At 47.0% G+C, this 18,017-nt stretch overlaps 1 protein-coding gene across 1 annotated transcript in view; it reads left to right on the plus strand.

Annotated features, from left to right (window-relative positions):
- The first annotated feature begins 247 nt into the window (after positions 1–247).
- TMC2 (transmembrane channel like 2) overlaps positions 248–18,017 on the plus strand; it is a 40,553-nt gene continuing 22,783 nt past the window's right edge. The window contains exons 1-9 of the mRNA XM_087819293.1: positions 248–281; positions 886–933; positions 4,365–4,680; positions 7,526–7,678; positions 10,280–10,370; positions 13,819–13,900; positions 14,261–14,367; positions 15,915–16,013; positions 17,477–17,619. Coding sequence (XP_087675419.1) covers positions 248–281; positions 886–933; positions 4,365–4,680; positions 7,526–7,678; positions 10,280–10,370; positions 13,819–13,900; positions 14,261–14,367; positions 15,915–16,013; positions 17,477–17,619 — 1,073 coding nt within the window. The remainder of the gene's footprint in view (positions 282–885; positions 934–4,364; positions 4,681–7,525; positions 7,679–10,279; positions 10,371–13,818; positions 13,901–14,260; positions 14,368–15,914; positions 16,014–17,476; positions 17,620–18,017) is intronic.

Consider the following 18,017-nt stretch of genomic DNA (forward strand, 5'->3'; position numbering starts at 1 on the left):
CTGAGCTGAGGAGTGTGTGGCCGGATTGAAGGGCTGGGAACTCACCACCTTGCCTCCTTCATGCCTCTCTCCCACACTTCACCTACCTCCACATTCAATCTCAATCAAGCCGCAGAGCCTTGGCTGCCCTTGGGCATAGGAAGGGAGGCCAACCACCATGAGGGCAGGAAATCACCCCAGGCTGAAGGCGTGTGTTGGCCAGCAAGCCCCCTGAGCCCGAGTGGGGGCTGAGCCAGCTCTGCTGACCATGAGCCACCAGCCAAAGGGCCTAAAGGAGGAAGGTGAGTCTGTCCCCATGTCCATGGGGCCCACCCCAAGGGGTCCTGGGTAGCAGCAGGGGACAGGGAAGCAGAAAGGGTCTTTTAAAACACAGGGAACTGTGTTTGAGTTCAGGGCCTGACACCTGCTTGCTGAATGACCTCAGTCTGGTTATCCAACCTCTCCCTGCCTCGCCCATAGGATGAAGGCAGCCACCGTTCCTTACAGGACTGTTGGAGGGATTTAAAATGACATGTGCAAAGTACCATGCGCAACATCTGTGTTAACATTGAAGACAGAGGCAGGCAAATTCCTCCAGGGTCTTTCAGTCTCCTTCTGTCTTGGTTTGAGTTGCTTTTCCTTGGCAATCCCCTCAGCAGATTCCTCTGTCTGTCTGTCTGTCTCTCTGGGGCAGCGGGCTGTGGGGATGTTCTGACCTTGTGATTTTTCCAGGGTGTCAGAGAAATGTCAAGACTGGGGACTCTGGAGCTTGTTAGTAAAAGAATGGGAGCAGGGTTCCAGCCGAGGCAGCTGTAAACCAGTGGAGGGTTCCCACAGGGAAATGGGGTGGCACAGGGAGGGGGACGTCCCAGAGGCCACCCATCCATCCCTGCCCATCTTTTACAGCAGGAGGTGGAGTGAGAGGAAGGTCCAGGAGCGGCTCTCCAGGCGCAGGTGAGGTGGGATGATTTGTTCAGGGGGGCCTGGCAGCCCAGCCATCTCCTCCACCCTCCTCCCCTTCTCCCCTCCTGCTCTTTGTAAGGAACCCTCCCAAGCAGGAGGTTTCATTGGAGAGGGGGCCGGTGCTGCACGGGGAGGGCCTGCCCTCAGCCCCAGGTGTCAGGGGAGATGTCCAGAGTTAGTGCCGCTCTGAGTCGAGTCTTGGGAAGCAGTGAACACTCACCATCCTGCGGGGTAGGAAGCTCACTGCACGCAGCTGGCAGGTGGTGGAGCCGGGACCCACACCCAGGCCACTAACTCCAGCCTGCACACTCTTAACCTCCACAAATACCAGCAGCAGTGTGTGCTCATCCCCCTTCCCATCCCCAGTGTGGCCACAGCTTTTCTGTGAGCCATGAGGGCTTTCCCCAGAGGGGGGTTGACCTGCTCCAGGAAGCCAGAGGACATCACAGGCTGGAGAGAAGACCCTCCACTGCCATTAGGAGGGCAGAAGCCATGCCCACAAGGTGGCTGTCCTACACGTCATATCATGAGACGTGTTGTGGATACGATGCCATTTTCCCCTCCTCACATTCGTTCAGGGGGGCCTGGCAGCCCAGCCATCTCCCACTGGTAGGCGAGGAAGCATAATCTTGTGGAGTGATGGACTTTGGGGGGTTGGAAGAGATCTCCCCACCCCATTTTGAGGGGAAGGGACTTGTTCTGGCCCCCACCCTGGCCCCAGGGTCCAACTCATCTGTGTCCCCTGCCAAGTTCTTCCCATTTTGCCCTCATTGGTGCCCCACTGCCTAGGGCCTGGGGCCTTAGTGAGGCAGCTCCATGACAAGGGGATGTGCAGAGGAGCCAGAGCTCTGGGCAGGAGGGAGGAGGTGTGAAGGCACCGCTGGCATCTCAACATTCCAGCTGCCCCTTGGTCACTGTCTCTCCTCCCTACCCCACCTGCCTCCCCGTCCAGTCTTCACCTCCCTCTAGAGACATGAGTGCGAGCATGAGAAAGTCATTCTCAGTGTGACCGGATGAGAAAGGGGGTCAGCTCCATTGGTGATGGTTGTCTGCAGGATGTTTGAGTCTGGTTCTCCATGGCCCCTTCCCTATGTTCTACTCCAGTCACTGTCCCTCCTACACGCATCCTGGCTCCCCTTCCACCCCAACTGAATGGGCTGGCCTTGTGGAGGTCACCTGTGGGCAAATGGTCCTTGGGAAGGACTGAAATGGAAAGTTGTTTTGCATGAAACACAAACATTTTCCTACTGAAATGTGCCCGCCCACACACACACACACACACACACACACGCACACACGCGCACACTCCTCTACCCTGTGCCATTTTTCCTTTCTCTGAAAAAACAAGGACATGGGTCAGAATTTTTGCTTTAGGGACCCAAATGGTCAAGGGATGCAATGAAGTTAAGTAATGGGAATCCATTAAATAAACTGAAACCCAATTACACAGATTCCAATTAAAATCTCCTCTGGAGTCGTCTCTGAGGGGACCCAATATCCTATTTCTTCCATTTATATTCTACAAGGAGAAAAATAATCTCTGAGAAGACAAAGGTCTTTTCTCAAAATAATTATAATTTGTTATTCCATTAGTTGAAAAAAGACCTCTGTATTCTCAGATCACTGAGCCAGAGGGTGAGCTGGGCCCTCCAGCTTCTCCTGGGCCTATTTTCTGCTCTGAGTCTGGTGCATAAATGTAGGGAGGCCTGTTACATGGAAGGGAGTGTGTGCTGGGCTTGGGAGTCTTCCTAATGTGGCAGCTGCCCTTCTAGCTCCTGAATTATGCCTTATGTAGAGTCCATTGAAAACTATGGCATGGGGTGGGGATCAATGTCAAAAAGCAGCTGTTTTCTGTGCTGAGGAGGTTGGGGGAAGATTGAAGGGAAAATTCAGGCCTGATTTCTACATTCCTCATGCATTTCATTCTGTTGGGAAATGAAATTACAACAGAAATTGTAGCTTGAAAAAATGTGTAAACCCCTCCCCAAAAGAAAACCATTATATTAGCTGATTGAGGACACAGAGTTCAGAAGACGGGGCAAACATATACTGACTAAGAATTCAGTTCTGTCAAGCAATATGAAACCCACCTTAGATGAGGGCCCAGGAGACCCTTCTTAATCCCTTGCCCACTCTCTCACTTCCCTGCTCTCCCTGAGAACCTAGCTCAGTTCTAGGGCTCTCCTCGGGGTCACAGCTGTGGGGACACACACTGTCTCACTCTTCGCATCTCTTTGGAGGGAGCGGATTTGTTTCTGTCTCCATCTCTCCTCCAAGACGGGGCTGAGCCTCCCACAGCCATGGAAGAGCATCTACAAGACAAGCCATCTCTGACTGGCTGATGCTGACCAGCTTCCTAACTTGGATGAGTTATTATTACGTTCAAATAATCTTTCTTTACATTGTCTTACCAAAGTCCCTTTTCCCATAGGAGGTGAGAAGGAGAAGAGAGAGGTCAGGGCAGGACTGGGCTGAGAAAATCTCAGCCTGTTGCATTTTACATTTAGATCAATGACCCATTTTGAGTTGATTTTTGTGAAAAGAATAAGGTCTGTGTCTAGATTATTATTATTATTTTGCATGTGATGTGATGTCCAGATGTTCCAGCACCATTTGGTGAAACATACCATCTCCACTGAATTGCCTTTGCTCCTTTGTCAAAGCTCAGTTGGCCATACTTATGTGGGTCTCTTTCTGGCCTCTCTGTTCTGCTCTGTTGGTGTATCTGTCTGTTCCTTCACTAATACCACACTGTCTTGATTATTGGAGCTTTATATTTAATCTTGATGTTGGATAGTGTCTGTTGACCAATTTCATTCCCCTCCTTCAGTATGATGTAAGCTATTCTGGGTCTTTTTGAAATTATTCAGACCAGCTGACCCTAACCCTGCCTACTCAGCCTCGTCTGTTCCTTCCCTTGGGAACCACAACGAAGGCTCTTGCCCACAGTTCCCCTCTCCCCCTCTGCCTCCTAGCTAAACCTGCGGCCCTGCACTTCAGTGCTGAGGAACAGGGCCTGAATCGACTGCTGCTCTCACCTCCTGTCCGTTCCCTCATGCCAGGCAGGGGCTCATAAGCGGGAAAGGCCCTGGATGGAGAATGGAGCCAGTGAGGCCCTTCCTGTCTCAGTGGTCCAGCCTTACCAAACGGAGGCTCCCAGACTTGGCCTTGACCCCGAGGGTCAGGAGATGGTTCAGCTCTGACTCTAAGGGACTGCACACCCAAGAAGAGGAAAGGCATGTGCCTAGATCTCTACCTGAGGATAGTCAAGAGTGTAGGAGTGCCAACCGGTCAGAGGGAGACGTTAACTCTCATCCCAGGCCGGATGCTCCAAAGAGGCTTTTGGAGCCAAAAGCTCCAGGAAGCATCTTGAACATTTGATTTCTCACAGCTGGGGTGCTGCCATTTTCCTGCCCCTGCAGGTGACAGGTCTGGGAGGAGATCCTCCAGGAAGCAGGCCCCCAAAGCAGAGGGTGTGGCAGGCAGGCGCGGAGGCCCTGCTGGCCAGAAGGAGCGAGCCAGGGGCAGCCCAAGGCCAGACTCCCCCAGGAGGAAGCAGGTGGAGCACAGGCGACGTGGAGAGAAGCTGGGGCAACAGGAGCGGGGCACAGCCCAGAGGACCCGCGAGGGGAGGAAGAAGAGAGATGGGAGGGCATCCCTCAAGGAGCAGAGAGCACCCTCAAGGAAGAAAAAGGAGGTGCCGAGGAAGGAGATGTGGAAGCAGCTGAAGAAACGCAGGTGTGTTGTGACTCTGATTCAGGCGTGGTTTTTTGTTTTTTGTTTTTAAAATTTATCTTTATTATTGAAAGCAATACAGAGGTCCCCAGGTGTGTTTTCAATTGTGCTTTCCTTCTCCTGCTGGTCTCTCTCCCTCTCCTGATGAGGGCCTGATGCGTTCCTCCCTCCCCAGCCTTGTAAATAGGCAGCCCCTGCTCTCTTCTGCTTCTCTTTGCCCCTGCCCGCTTCTCCACTTCTTAGGCAGAAACTGGAGGGGGACCACACCGTCCAGGTGGAGTGGTCACTGGGCACTCACCACCCAACACCTCATATCACACCAGAGCAAGTGGAAGTTTCGAGTGGGAAGGTGAGATGGCAGCAGGCTGGGACAAGATTCCAAGCCTCCTGAAATCCAGCGTGTGGCTCACCACAGCTCTTGCAGAAGAGCTGATATAAATGAACAAAACTAGATTTCGGACTGACTCATTGGAGGGCTTTAAGTGCACCATTTCCCCAACCTGGACCTGTGCCCTCTTTTGTGAAATGCAGCGTTGATCTAAAAGACCTTCAGGGGTCCTGCCAGCTCTGAAGTTCAAGGATTTGGGATGTGCTTTATCTGTTTTGTTTCCTTTGTTCGTTAGCACTAGCACACGCTGGCTGGTGAGCAGGACCAGCTTTCAGAATCAACAAGCCAGGATTTTAGTTCCATGGTTTGCTCCCAATTTTGATGAGACAGTTCCCTCTCTTTGCCTCCTTCTTGTGCTTTGCTCACTTCTCAGGATGTTTGAAGAATCCCTGTTGGTAACATGTAGGGAGGCTTTTGAAACAATTGGAGGTATTAGAATTATGGTGGAGCTGACGCTCCTTCCCATTGGGTTCCCACAAACTCCCTTTGCCCACACCCTCAGTCGTTGTCCATGGTACCTCTCCACCTTTACAGAGATGGGACTCAGGCCTCAAACAGGGCCACTGATTTCTTCTGTCAACCATGTCAGCCCTTGTTGGTTCAGTTACAGCTTTTGTCTACTGTCTGGTTGTCCCTGGACACAAGCTAACAGGGTAAAGAATGCATAGTGCCCTTAGAAGCTTAAAGAGAACTTGAATGCATAGTCAATGGGCCGTGGAGTGTCCCGAACTTTAGAGGGAGGCTGCACCATCCTAAATGGACCACAGGTGTCTGGATGGTAGATGCAAAGTAGAGGGTACAGGCAAGGGCTCATTCATGCCCATGGCAGGGCAGAGAGAGATGTAAAAGACTCGGTGCTGTTCCCCAGATGCTGACAGGCTAGTAGGGGAGATAGGACACGGGCATCAGTCACCATAAGACAAGGCAGAAAGCAATATGCATACGAGAAAAGATTTGACGGGGGGCTGGGGCACCAGGGTTCCTCCACAGAGAAGATAAGCATTCCAATAAGGCTTTTGAAGCAAAGGTGGAATTGGAACGAGCAACGACTGAATGCCCCCCGGACTGAGGGAACACCCCATGCAAAGACCCAAAGGCAGATATCATGGGGTGTACATGAGGCGTGCAAAAGAATCCCTGTGCTTTAGGCTTTCAGGTCTTTAAGGGCTAGGGCCCCTCCTCTCCACCTCTCTCCTTTGAGTTCTCTGATGATCCTCAGGAGTTCATCAGAAGCTAAAACTTATGGAGACTGCTGCAAACTGGTCTCTAAAACCTGCGGTAACCCAAGCCCACATCCTGAAGTTTCCATTAATGAACCTGCTGAGAAGGCTGCTCAGGTGGAACCCTTCTCCAGCCCCTCCCTTACCCCTACATCCCTGGCAGCTGTCAACTCAGCTGAGAGGCACTGTTCTTAGGACTAAAGGAGGCTGTGAGGAGCACACGGGAATCTGAACTTGGTGGCAGCTGAGCACATAGTCCTGTCTGTGGGATGCTGCAGGTCATCACACCACAAGGCTTCCAGCCGGAAGCTCTCTGCAGCTGTGCTGTCCAATACAACAGACACTAGCGACGTGCTGGGCACTTGAAATGTGGCCAGTGTGACCAAGGAGCTGAATTTCCAATTCAATTTAATTTAAATTTGGTGTTAATACAGAGTTGACACAAGAGATAGTAAATTACTTAACTTGGACAGACAGATGTAGTTTGTAGTTTTGAAATCAATTTTACTTTGAAGCCAAAGCATTTCATTTCATATATATATATATAAAACCAATTTTGTCAATGCAGATATCAAAGAAAATTATATTCTGCTACTTGATTCATTTATCAGGAAACTTTTAAGTATGTCTCAAAAAATTGGGGTACATGAATCTACTTTTTCAATTATAAATTTTATGAAATTCAAATATAGATCAAATACGTTTAATGAAAATTTAATGCCTGAATTGACAGGCACTGTGAGTACAAGATGAATGCCAGATTTTGAAGACAGTACAAAAAGAATAGAAAATATCTCATTAATAATTTTTATATTGATTACATGTTGAAATTATAATTTTTTCATATACTGGATTAAATAAAAGGCACTATTAAAATTAATTTTACCCATTTCCTTTTACCATTTTAATGTGGCTACTAAAAAAATTGAAAATTACAGTATGTGGCTTGCATTATGTTTCTATTGGGCAGCATGGTGCTAGAGTGTGGTACGTGGGTAGGACTCAGAGAAATAGAATTTGAGGAGGCATTTCACCCAGTGCCTTGAGCTACAGGACAGAGCTGTGGTCTCTTCTGACAGGAGGTGAGAGTCACTGAGGGCTCCTGAGTGGGGGCAGCCTGCGAGGGGTGGTCAGAGTTTTGGGTGTCAGGTGCTTGGCCCATGTGTCTGGCTATGGTCTCCTCTGATCGCACACTCTGCCCCTTCTCACTCTGCTCTGCTCCACCCTGGCTCTCCTCCAGATCACCTTCCTTGGCCTCCAGTGCCTCTGGTGGGGAGTCTCTGTCTGAGGAGGAGCTGGCCCGGATCCTGGAGCAGGTGGAAGACAAGAAGAAGCTAATCACCACCATGCGCAGCAAGCCCTGGCCCATGGCGAAGAAGCTTACAGAGCTCAGGTGAGCAGGTGGTGGTCACCAGGCTCTCTCAGTGTCCAAAAGGTTTACAGAGCTCAGGTGAGCGGGTGGTGGTCACCAGGCTCTCTCAATGTCCAAAAGGCTCCACTCCTTCTGATGGACATGCAAGTCCCTTCCTCCTCTCCGCCCCAAGGGGCCTTGGCAAGAAGGGGGCTTCACCGTCCCACTCTCCCTTGGTCCCCTCCTGTCCCCAGCACATGCACAGTGCTGGGGGGCGGGGGGGCGTTACAGGCATGGCAAGCGTGAGCAGTGACTGTTGACTGAGGCCCTGCTGTTTGGCCAGCATGGAGCAGGGCCAGGCTGGGAGATGGCACCATGGTGCTCCAGTCTCCCCCCAACCCTTCCACTGCCTGGCTGCCTCTCCATCTCACTCCCAACTCACCTGGTGGCTTCTGCACTTCCCTCTCAACCCAACAAAGACATGCCTTCTTCTGGGGGCTTCCTATGACCCTCCATCTCAACAGATTCAGACCTTTCTTGTTTTAAGTACCCAGAATCTCCCCGTGTGTTGCACACTCACACTCATGGAGAACAGGGAGGGGACCTGTCTCAGCTACTCACCATCCCAAATGCCTAACACAGGGCCAAGTCTGCAGCGGTGCTCCGTGAACACGCTCTAGCCTTGTACCTGTGCCCATGAGTCCTGTTTTCAACTGAGCCACTTCTCTGGTTTCCATATGACAGCTGGCACACCAAGCATTTTATGATTCTTGAGTGTCTACTGCATTTTGAGCAAAGAGCAGGAGTCACATTGCTTAACTTCTCTACTAAAATATTCCCATCCATAATTACCATTTCCCCCAAGTCTTTCCTTTGTGTTTCTGTCACAGGGTTGGGGGTCACACCTCCTTTCCCCTTTCCTCTCTAAAAAGCCATTTTCCCCCGCTCCTCTCACACCTGAGTTTCTTCATGGCTCAAGTCAACTGCCTCCCCCTGGATTATGTAGAAAACAATGGCAGTTTTATTTTAACTCTATTTACCCCCAACTCTAACAAAGGTCCTGGCAGAACTTACTCCACTGTCACTACACAAATCATTACGTCATCTCCTATGTAGCTGCAGGAAGAAATGCCTCCCCGGTGCCTTCAAGCCAGTGCTCACCACAGAACCTTCTGGGGTGATGGAAATGCGCTGAGTCTGCACTAACAAAGTAGCCACATGTGGCTCTTGAGCACTTGAAAAGCAGTTAGTGCGACTGAGAAACTGAATTTTTTTTTGTTTTATACTGGTTGATTTAAATTTAAATCATCATGGGTGGTGCAAGATGAGCACCGGATATTGAAGACAGTACAAAAAGAATTTAAAATATCTGATTAATTTTGATATTGATTACATATGGAAATTGTAATTTTTAAAAATATATTGGATGAAATGGTGACGGTTTGCGCTGTAGGTACCGCTCCAGGCAGTGGCTTCTTGTTTGTCTGGGTCTCTTCTCCCTGCTCCCTCAGGGCCTGTTCTCCCTCCTGTTATCCAGGGCAGAACAGCCATCTGTCACTCCAGTAGAGCCTCGTCCCCACTCAGGTGTCACCTGAACACATCTTTTATTAACAGTGGAAAAAGAGCAACCTTGATGCTTATGGAAATGAGATCCCCAGCTGGCTGGAAGTCTCAGGGACCATGAAAATCCCCCAGGGCTGTTCAGCTGCCCAGAGAAGTCTGACATCCCCTCCAGGCAGGAGGAAGAGTTCTGCCCTTGGTGAGGGTGGGGATTGGCTAAGGCCTGAAATGCTGGAATTGTCTCTCTCGCTGGCTCACTGAGGCAGGTTTCCCCCTCTAACAGTGGTCTCCTCCCTCCAGATCTCCCCTCTTTTTCTTCCCTTCCGCAAGACTCCTTATCCCAGACTCAGTTGTAAAGCTCTCCAGCCTCTGGGGCTCCCCTCCAGCAGGTGCCTCTCCCTAGAAGGTTCCTGCTTTCTCCCACCCCACCTGGCCGCTCCCTACACCCTAAGACTCAGGCCAGCACTCAGCTCCGTCAGGCAGAAGTGCAGCCGATGCGTGAGGCTCTGTTCAGGGCCTCCCTGGGCTGAAACCAGGGCATCAGCAGGGCCGCGGTTCCCATCGCAGGCTCTGGGTCCCCTTCCAAGCTCACTGGTTTGGGGCAGAATTCATTTCCTTCTCTTGCTCTTCACATGGGGCCCCAGCCACAGAGGCTCAGAAATTCCTCCGCTTCTAATTTCCTTGACGTTCCCTCCTGCCGCATCTCTCTCTGGCTCTTCTACCTTCCTCCTCTGTTTTTAAGGGCTCACGTGATTACATTGGACCCTTCCAGATAATCCAGAATCATGTCCCTATTTTAAAGTCAGTAATACACCTGCAAAATCCTTTTTGCCACATCCTTGTGTGTACCACCAGGGAGCAAAGGTCACAGAGGCCAAAATTCTGCCTACAGGTGCATTTGCATTTGGGAAATTTTGGGGACAAAACAGACAAAATACCCTTCCTTCATGGAACCTATATGATACTCAACAAGCCGTATAAAAACACAGCTGTCAGCCACGTCGGCACCCTCATAATTCAGATTTCTTTTGCTTGGGTGTTAATTGAATTCCTGTCCCTGCCCCCCTTTTTTTTTCTTACCAGGGAGGCCCAAGAATTTGTGGAGAAGTATGAAGGAGCCTTGGGAAAGGGGAAAGGCAAGCGGCTCTACGCCTATAAGATGCTGCTGGCTAAGGTGTGTGGCGCAGAGGCTGCAAACTTCTGAACTGGGGCGACTATCACAGGCGCCTCCAGCCTCCCCATCTGTGTCCAGCTCCCCCAGTATCCTGAGCGTGAGGCCAGTTGATTCCAGTCACCCAGGAGTGGAAAGCAGCTTATTCCATCATTTTCTCTATACTTACCTGTGAGGGTTGCAGTCTATAGGAAACTTGTTTCTTCTCCAGTGAAGACCTAGACTCATTAAATTGACACTGTTAAAACCACTGGGATCTTACTTCCCAAACCTTAAACATTGTTTGATGATTCATCCGTTTTCACGTGTTCCCTGGTTATTGGCGTATTCAAGTTTTAACTTTTTCTTGGGGCCATGTTGACATTTTATATTCTTCCAACACGTGATCATTTTATAAGGTCTTCATATGTGTTACCAGAAAGTTGCAGATGGTTGTCCCATAACTTTTGTAATTACTTTCTATATATATTGGGTTTGAATTTTTTTGTTCCTAATATTATTTTCCTCCTTTTTCAGTTTTAATTGCCTGACAACTATCTGTGAGTCATTTTATTAATTTTATCTAGAAACTATTTACCACTTAACAACTGCACACTCAGATCTTTTCTTTCCAAGTGAGGAGTGCGGTCTTCGACTATATCTTTGATAAATGATTTTGTTCAATGATGTTTCTATTCCAGTAGTTCTAGCTTCTTCCTTAGAAAAGGATTTCTGCCCATCCTCTGTCCTCTGTATTTACCTTCCCTCACTGTTATTAATTCTTTGCTCTCTCTTTGCATTCTCTGAAATTTCTCAGGTTTATTCTCAAGATCATTTAATCAGTTGTTTTGTTTCAATTATAATATAATGTTTATTTTCATTCTATTACTGAACTTTTAGCTACCTTGTAAGCCTTCCACACTTCCCCTGTATCCTTTTTAATTATTATTATTGATTTTAGAGAGGGAGGGAAGGAGAGGGAGAAACATCAATGTGAGAGAGAAACATCAGCCGGTTGCCTCCACCAGGGATCAAACCCACAACCTAGTGTATGCTCTGACCAGGAATCGAACCTGGTTTTCTGGTGCATGGGACAACATTCTAACTAACTGGGCCACTCTAGGGCCACCTATATTCTTTTTTTATCTCAAATTTCTATCCTTTACTCTAGAAGCCATATTTCTTGTATCCTATTAAGAATGCTGAACCATTTCTCAAAATGTATTAATGTATAAATGCTTTCCAAACATTCTGGAGAGTGGTGTCCCGTTTTCCTTGCTCCACAGTACTATTTCTCAAGCCTCATTGGTTGTTTTCTTTAAAATATATATGTATATGTTTTTATTGATTTTAGAGAGAGAGGAAGAGAGAGGAAGAAGGGGGAGAGAGAAACATTGATGTGAGAGAGAAACATCAATTGGTTGCCTTCTGTACACACCTCGACCCCTGACCGGGGACCCAACCCGAAACCTGGGTATGTGCCCTGACCTGGAATCAAACTGGTGATCTTTTGGTGCACAGGATGATGCTCAACCAACCGAGCTGCACCAGCCAGGGCTCATTGGCTGCTTTTAGTCATTCAGATTTCATCCACAGACAGGATGTATAGCTTGCCTGTGTCTTGTTCAGTCACTGAAATCTTTTGTCCTTTATAGCTGGAGAGAAGATGACAGGCACAGCTAATACCCCAGTCCTGGGGCAGCAGCTACCATCTCACCAAGCTCTGAGGAAGGGTGGGGGGGGTCTTCTCCTGCCCATGCCCCATCCCAGTTTTTGATTCTCTAAGCCAATGAAGGATAGAGAGCTTCGATGCAGAGCTTCTCCAGGCCTCCCTCTGCCTCTGCTCCACCTCCAGGGCATCACTTTTCAGGCCAAGAAGCCTACAGCACTGAGGGGCTGTCTGATGGTTGCCAAGCAACCAACTGGCGAGCTGTGTCTCCAGGGGCCTCGCTTGGCATCTTTCATTACCCCTATTGGCCTCAGCCTTGCAAGCCTATATTTTGTACTGATTTTATCAGCACCCTGACAGGAGATCCATCTCAGAGGAAGACTCACATTAATAAAGCTTTTGAGACTGATATATAAAACCAGATGCTAGGCTATTAATTTACAAGGAGAAATAACTAATACAAGAACTGGAAAACTTGAAGTCCACATCAGCAATGCTTTTTTTTTTTTTTTTTTTTTTTTAGTAGAGTTAGTTATATGGAAAGCTAAACCATAATCCCAATTCCAATCTATTAATTGGCAATGAAAAATTACTGCCATAGAAGCCAAAATACTCAAAGCCTAGGTGATGGCCAAATGCTCTCCTTATACACAGACCTACATGGGAGGCCAAATAAGCCAACGATGATTTTTGAGCACAGGATCAGAACTAAGGAAAGTAGATGACAGTGGGACTGAAGTGCCCAATATCCACTGCCTGCCATTCCCCACAGCCCTCCCTTCCAGTCTCAGGGCTATCTTTGCATTGTCGACCAGTCTTTTGCCTATGGGCCCCTCTTCTCCTTTCTCTCTTCTGATGGGCAGTTTCCTTCCTATTGAGTAATCACTCAATTAGGATATGGTCAAAGCCTTCAGGTCTGGAAGCCTGTCTGATTCCTTCAGACAAGTTTTCTCTTTCATCCTCAGTGAATTTACAAGGGAAAATCTCATTTCCTTCATGAACAAGTTCTTAGGAGACCTTTGTAATGATAGAAATTGATCGTAGGCTCTTTGCCCTACTACCTCTTTGCTGTTTTCTATGAAATTTTAAAATTCCGAATGGACTTATTTCCAGGGGATGGGGTTGTGGGAAAGCAGCCCTGTGAAGAGTTGACAAATTTTCACCCAACCCGCAGACAGACAGACACTCAGGTTTCTGATTGGTACAAACTCTGAGTGCTGGAACTGGGAAAAGACAGGGGCATGATGCCTTCCTCACTTTTTTTCAGAAAACACACACACACACACACACACACACACAACAACAACAACAACAACAACAACAGGCTGTTGTTTCGCCAGGAGAAGAATAGGAAGCGCTGGGCTGAGGCCTCTAGCAGTCCCACCAGCATCGGTTTAGCAACAGTTCCTATCAGATTTAGGCACTTGGCTGTCTGCCAAATGTGCTGTGAGATTTCTCCCCCTGCCCTGAATTTTTGTTTTAAGGTAAAGGAAGCTGTATCAGAGGTTGCTAACCCATTTGATCCCCCATACCAGAAATTATGCACAAAACTTCTCAATTCATATAAAAACTGTCCAAACCTGAAATTTTATCAGCCCTGTAGACAAATGCAAGGCGTCGTGTTACCCGGGCTTCTCTCTCACTCCATACCTGACTTAAAGTGAAGATTTAACATCTCTGGCAGCCTCACCCACATGTTGACCTCATATTGACATGTCAGCATCAACACGTGTCTCCAACATGCCCGGCCAGGCCCCAAGGCAGCATGTTGATGAACTGAAGGTATTACCTGTCTAATTTCAGAAATGGGTCAAGTTTAAGAGAGACTTTGATAATTTCAAGACTCAATGTATTCCCTGGGAAATGAAGATCAAGGACATTGAAAGTGAGTATTTTGGTGCCATTGCTTTCAGCTGATTTACTGAAGGGTTTTTCAAGGGTGGGATTGTGTTCTTGACCATGTGATGAGATTGTTTTGCAGGCCGTGTTGTATCCGGAAAAGGATGGGCTTTGGACTAGCAAGACAAATATTTAAATTGTGTTTCTTCACTTTCTGATTATGGGAGGTTAGGCGGATCTCTTAAGCCCATAGAGCCTCAGGTTATTTTTTGGAAAAAGACTGTGGAGATCAGGATTCCATTCCACAGTGATGTGAAAATCGGATCCATCATACACAGAAAGTGCTCAGTAGCGATAACTTCCTCCTGCTGCAACACTTAAGTCCCTCCGTCTTTTCTCTCTCCAGGTCACTTTGGCTCTTCAGTGGCATCGTATTTCATCTTCCTCCGATGGATGTATGGCGTTAACCTTGTCCTTTTTGGCTTGATATTTGGTCTAGTTATAATCCCAGAGGTAAAAAAAGAACTTCGTACATCTTTGGATAGTGTTGAGACTTACCATGACCACCATCTTCATTTATATTAAATACTCTCTGTTTTACACAGAATCAATCATTCATTTCAGATTCTATGCTCACATCAATTGCCCAGATAGCTCAGTAAAAAAAAAATACATATATATGTTTCTGAATTAAGAGGTGGGCCCTACATTTTCTACTTCTCACTTTAAGATCAGTGGAGAATTAATATCTCAGGGGGTTTTTTCTCTTTTACCCTGAAAAAAAAAAAAAAGAGAGAGGGATAGAATGTATTATATCATAATTTATAACCAAAAAACATTGGATTTGAATAGCATTCCTCACTATTCTTTCAAATATAATCCTATTGTGAATATAGGTAGATCCTTGCCTATCAGTGAGCAATTGAGAGACAAAAAAGGAATAAGTGACTTGTGCAGAGTTACAGAGGGTGAGATAGAAACATCAGTGATGAGAGAGTCATTGATCGGCTGCCTCCTGCACACCCCCAACTGGGGACCGAGCCCGCAACCCACGCATGTGCCCGACCTGGAATTGAACCACAATCTCCTAGATCCTAGGTCGATGCTCAACCGCTGAGCCACGCTGGCCAGGCTATGAAATAACTATTAACAAATTTAACAAGTTAGAATATTTCTCTGAGAAACACTATAAAGCATTACAGGACAAAAACACAACTAAATAAACAAGAGGACACATTCTTGGAAGTAAAAACTTAATATCATAAAGTCAATCCCTCCTAAATCAGTATGTAAATTTAATATAATTCTAATTGTTTATAATTAGTGATGCAAATACAGGCATATATGTAAGGGTATTAATATTAGAATTGTATACACATGAAGAACTAGAAATACTCTAAATTCCAAAATTTGTTAGGTGAGTTTATACTACATACATATGATTAGATATTCTGAAGTCATCTTATTTTGAGAATATCATATGACATAGGAAATTGGTCATAAAATAATATTATTAAGCTAAATAATCAGACTGAAATATATATGAAACTCAGAAGTAACTGAAAGGAAATATGTGACTATATAACAGTCATTATCTTTAAGATGGGGAGGCAGTAAATACTTCTTAAAATGCTCTTCTTTACTTTTTCACGTTTTCTGCAATAAGTGTGTGTTACTTGTAAAATCATGAACATGATTGCCCTGGCTGGTTTTGCTCAGTGGTTAGAGCATCAACCCTCAGACTGAAGGGCCCTGGGTTCGATTCCAGCCAAGGGCACGTACCTCGGCCCCAGTTGGGGAGGGTGGGGGAGGCATCTAATCGATGTGTCTCTCTCATATCAATGTTTCTCTCTCTCTCTCTCTCTCCCACTCTCTCTGAAAAAGCAATGGGAAAAATATCCTCAAGTGAGGATTAGAAAAAATAATAATAAAAAAAATAAAATCCAGAACATGACTGATGTCATTTAAAGAAGAAAATGTGTGTGCCCTGTTCTGAGTAGGAAAATCTCCGTGTGTTTGTATTTTCTCCATATGTAACTGTGTCATCTGTCCCCACGCAGGTACTGATGGGCATGCCCTATGGAAGTATACCCAGAAAGACAGTGCCTCGGGCTGAGGAAGAAAAAGCCATGGATTTTTCCGTCCTTTGGGATTTTGAGGTACCATTGCCAACATGCCAATGCACTTCTACTTTGTGATTGTGAGGTCTAAAAATTGCATGGACATGTGCAACGTGTTGCATTTAGTTATTAAAAAAACAATGCTTTAATCAAATACAGTTCCAGCACTATGCAAAATGAGCCAACCATCTCTGTCCTCCTAGGTCCCCTTCGTAGGTTCCTCTCTCCAGGCACACGTTCTGATGGGTGTCAGTCCCCATGAGAATGCTGCTCCCCTCATTCTGCTAGGTCAATGTAAGCGGCTCTACAACACGGTTTCTCTCCCTGTACCCGCAAGAAGACCCCAAATCTATTGCTATTGCAGCCTTCCCCCAAGTGTCACATGGCATCTTCAAGTGAATGTCCTACTGCCCCATAAATTCCAACATCTATTTAACCAAACCTGCATCTTTTCCCCATCTCCTTTGTTGGAACCATGGTTCATCCAATCACTGAAGTCTGAAGCCCAGAAGTCAACCTACACTTCTACCTCTTACCCACCCCCCACCCCCAACATCCAGTCAGTCACTATTCCAGGACACATTCCTGGAAGTAAAAACTTAATATAAAAAAGTCAATCCCTCCTAAATCAATATGTAAATTTAATATAATTCTAATTGCTTATAATTAGTGATGCAAATACAGGCATATATGTAAGGGTATTAATATTAGAATTGTATACACATGAAGAACTAGAAATACTCTAAATATTTCCTATCCACTAAATATTTCTTGAACTGGTCCCCTTTTCTCCACCCCTCTTACCTCTCCCTTGAATGACACTCCACTACACCAGGCCCACTGTCAGAATCTTCAACCTCTGCTCCCTGCCGTGGCTGGGCTCCTACAATCCCCATGCCCTCTGCTGCTGGAGTGACCCTTTTACAATGCAGACCTGGCCCTGTCACCCCTTACCTCCGATCCTCACTTATGCCCATTCCCAAACGGAACGAAATCCAGGGTCTGAATTGGGCTTACAGAAGAACTCTTCATGGCCTGGCTGTTCCCCACTTCTTCAGTCCCTTTTCTATCTAAGACCTCACACTTCATGCCCCAATGTTATCAAGTTTGGGGGGAGTCCCGGATGCATCACATACTTTCAGAGCCTCCCTGCCTTTGATCAGGGTCCTATGCTCAGGGTAAGAATCTGGAGCTGTTGTACATGCGCACATGCACACCTCCTTACCCCTAGGTTCACCCCAAATGTTAACAACACTCTCGGGCCTTATCTTTGGCACTCTGTATACTGGAGAAATAGAGAGAATGCAGAAAGGAAAGGGGGAGACATGGAGAGACTTGGGAGCAACGAGGGAAGTGGCAGGAAGGGCAAGAGTGTCCAGAGCCCTTCCTTCCTCCCCTCAGATGCCCGCTAGCCCCTGAGAAAGAGGTGCCTGTAGAATGGAAGTGTCTGATGACTGCGCCCCACTTACAGACCCAGAGCATTTGGATTTGCTGTCCCACAGGGCTACATTAAATATTCTGCTCTCTTCTACGGCTACTACAATGACCAGAGGACCATCGGGTGGCTGAGGTACAGACTGCCCATGGCTTACTTCATGGTGGGGGTCAGCGTGTTTGGCTATAGCCTGATGATTGTCATTAGATCGTAAGTATGACCATCTTATTTACAGGCTTTTAATTTCCTTCATACAACGATCCCGCTCCCATGGCCACTCTGTGCCCACTTATCTTCTTGTGGGGGATTTAGAGAGAAAAAAAGAACAAATTAACAAAGCAGATGCAGATTGTCATATGTGGTATAAAAGACAAACAGGGTAATGTGGGCAGTTCTGTGAAATGGGATAGAAACTCCTTTAGGTGAGGCTGAGAACTGCCAGCCATGCTGAAAGTCTGGGGAACAACATTTTAGGCAAAAGAAGAGCATGTGCAAAGGCCCTGAGGTAGGAAATATCCTAGTAGGTTCCAAAAACTGTCAAAGGCCAGTGTGGGTTGCATGGTACCTGCTAAGGTAAGACTAGAAAAGTTTGCAAGACCTGTTTTGCT

The sequence above is a fragment of the Miniopterus natalensis genome, chromosome 7 (assembly GCF_054644295.1).
Source record: "Miniopterus natalensis isolate mMinNat1 chromosome 7, mMinNat1.hap1, whole genome shotgun sequence".
Lineage (NCBI taxonomy): Eukaryota > Metazoa > Chordata > Mammalia > Chiroptera > Miniopteridae > Miniopterus > Miniopterus natalensis.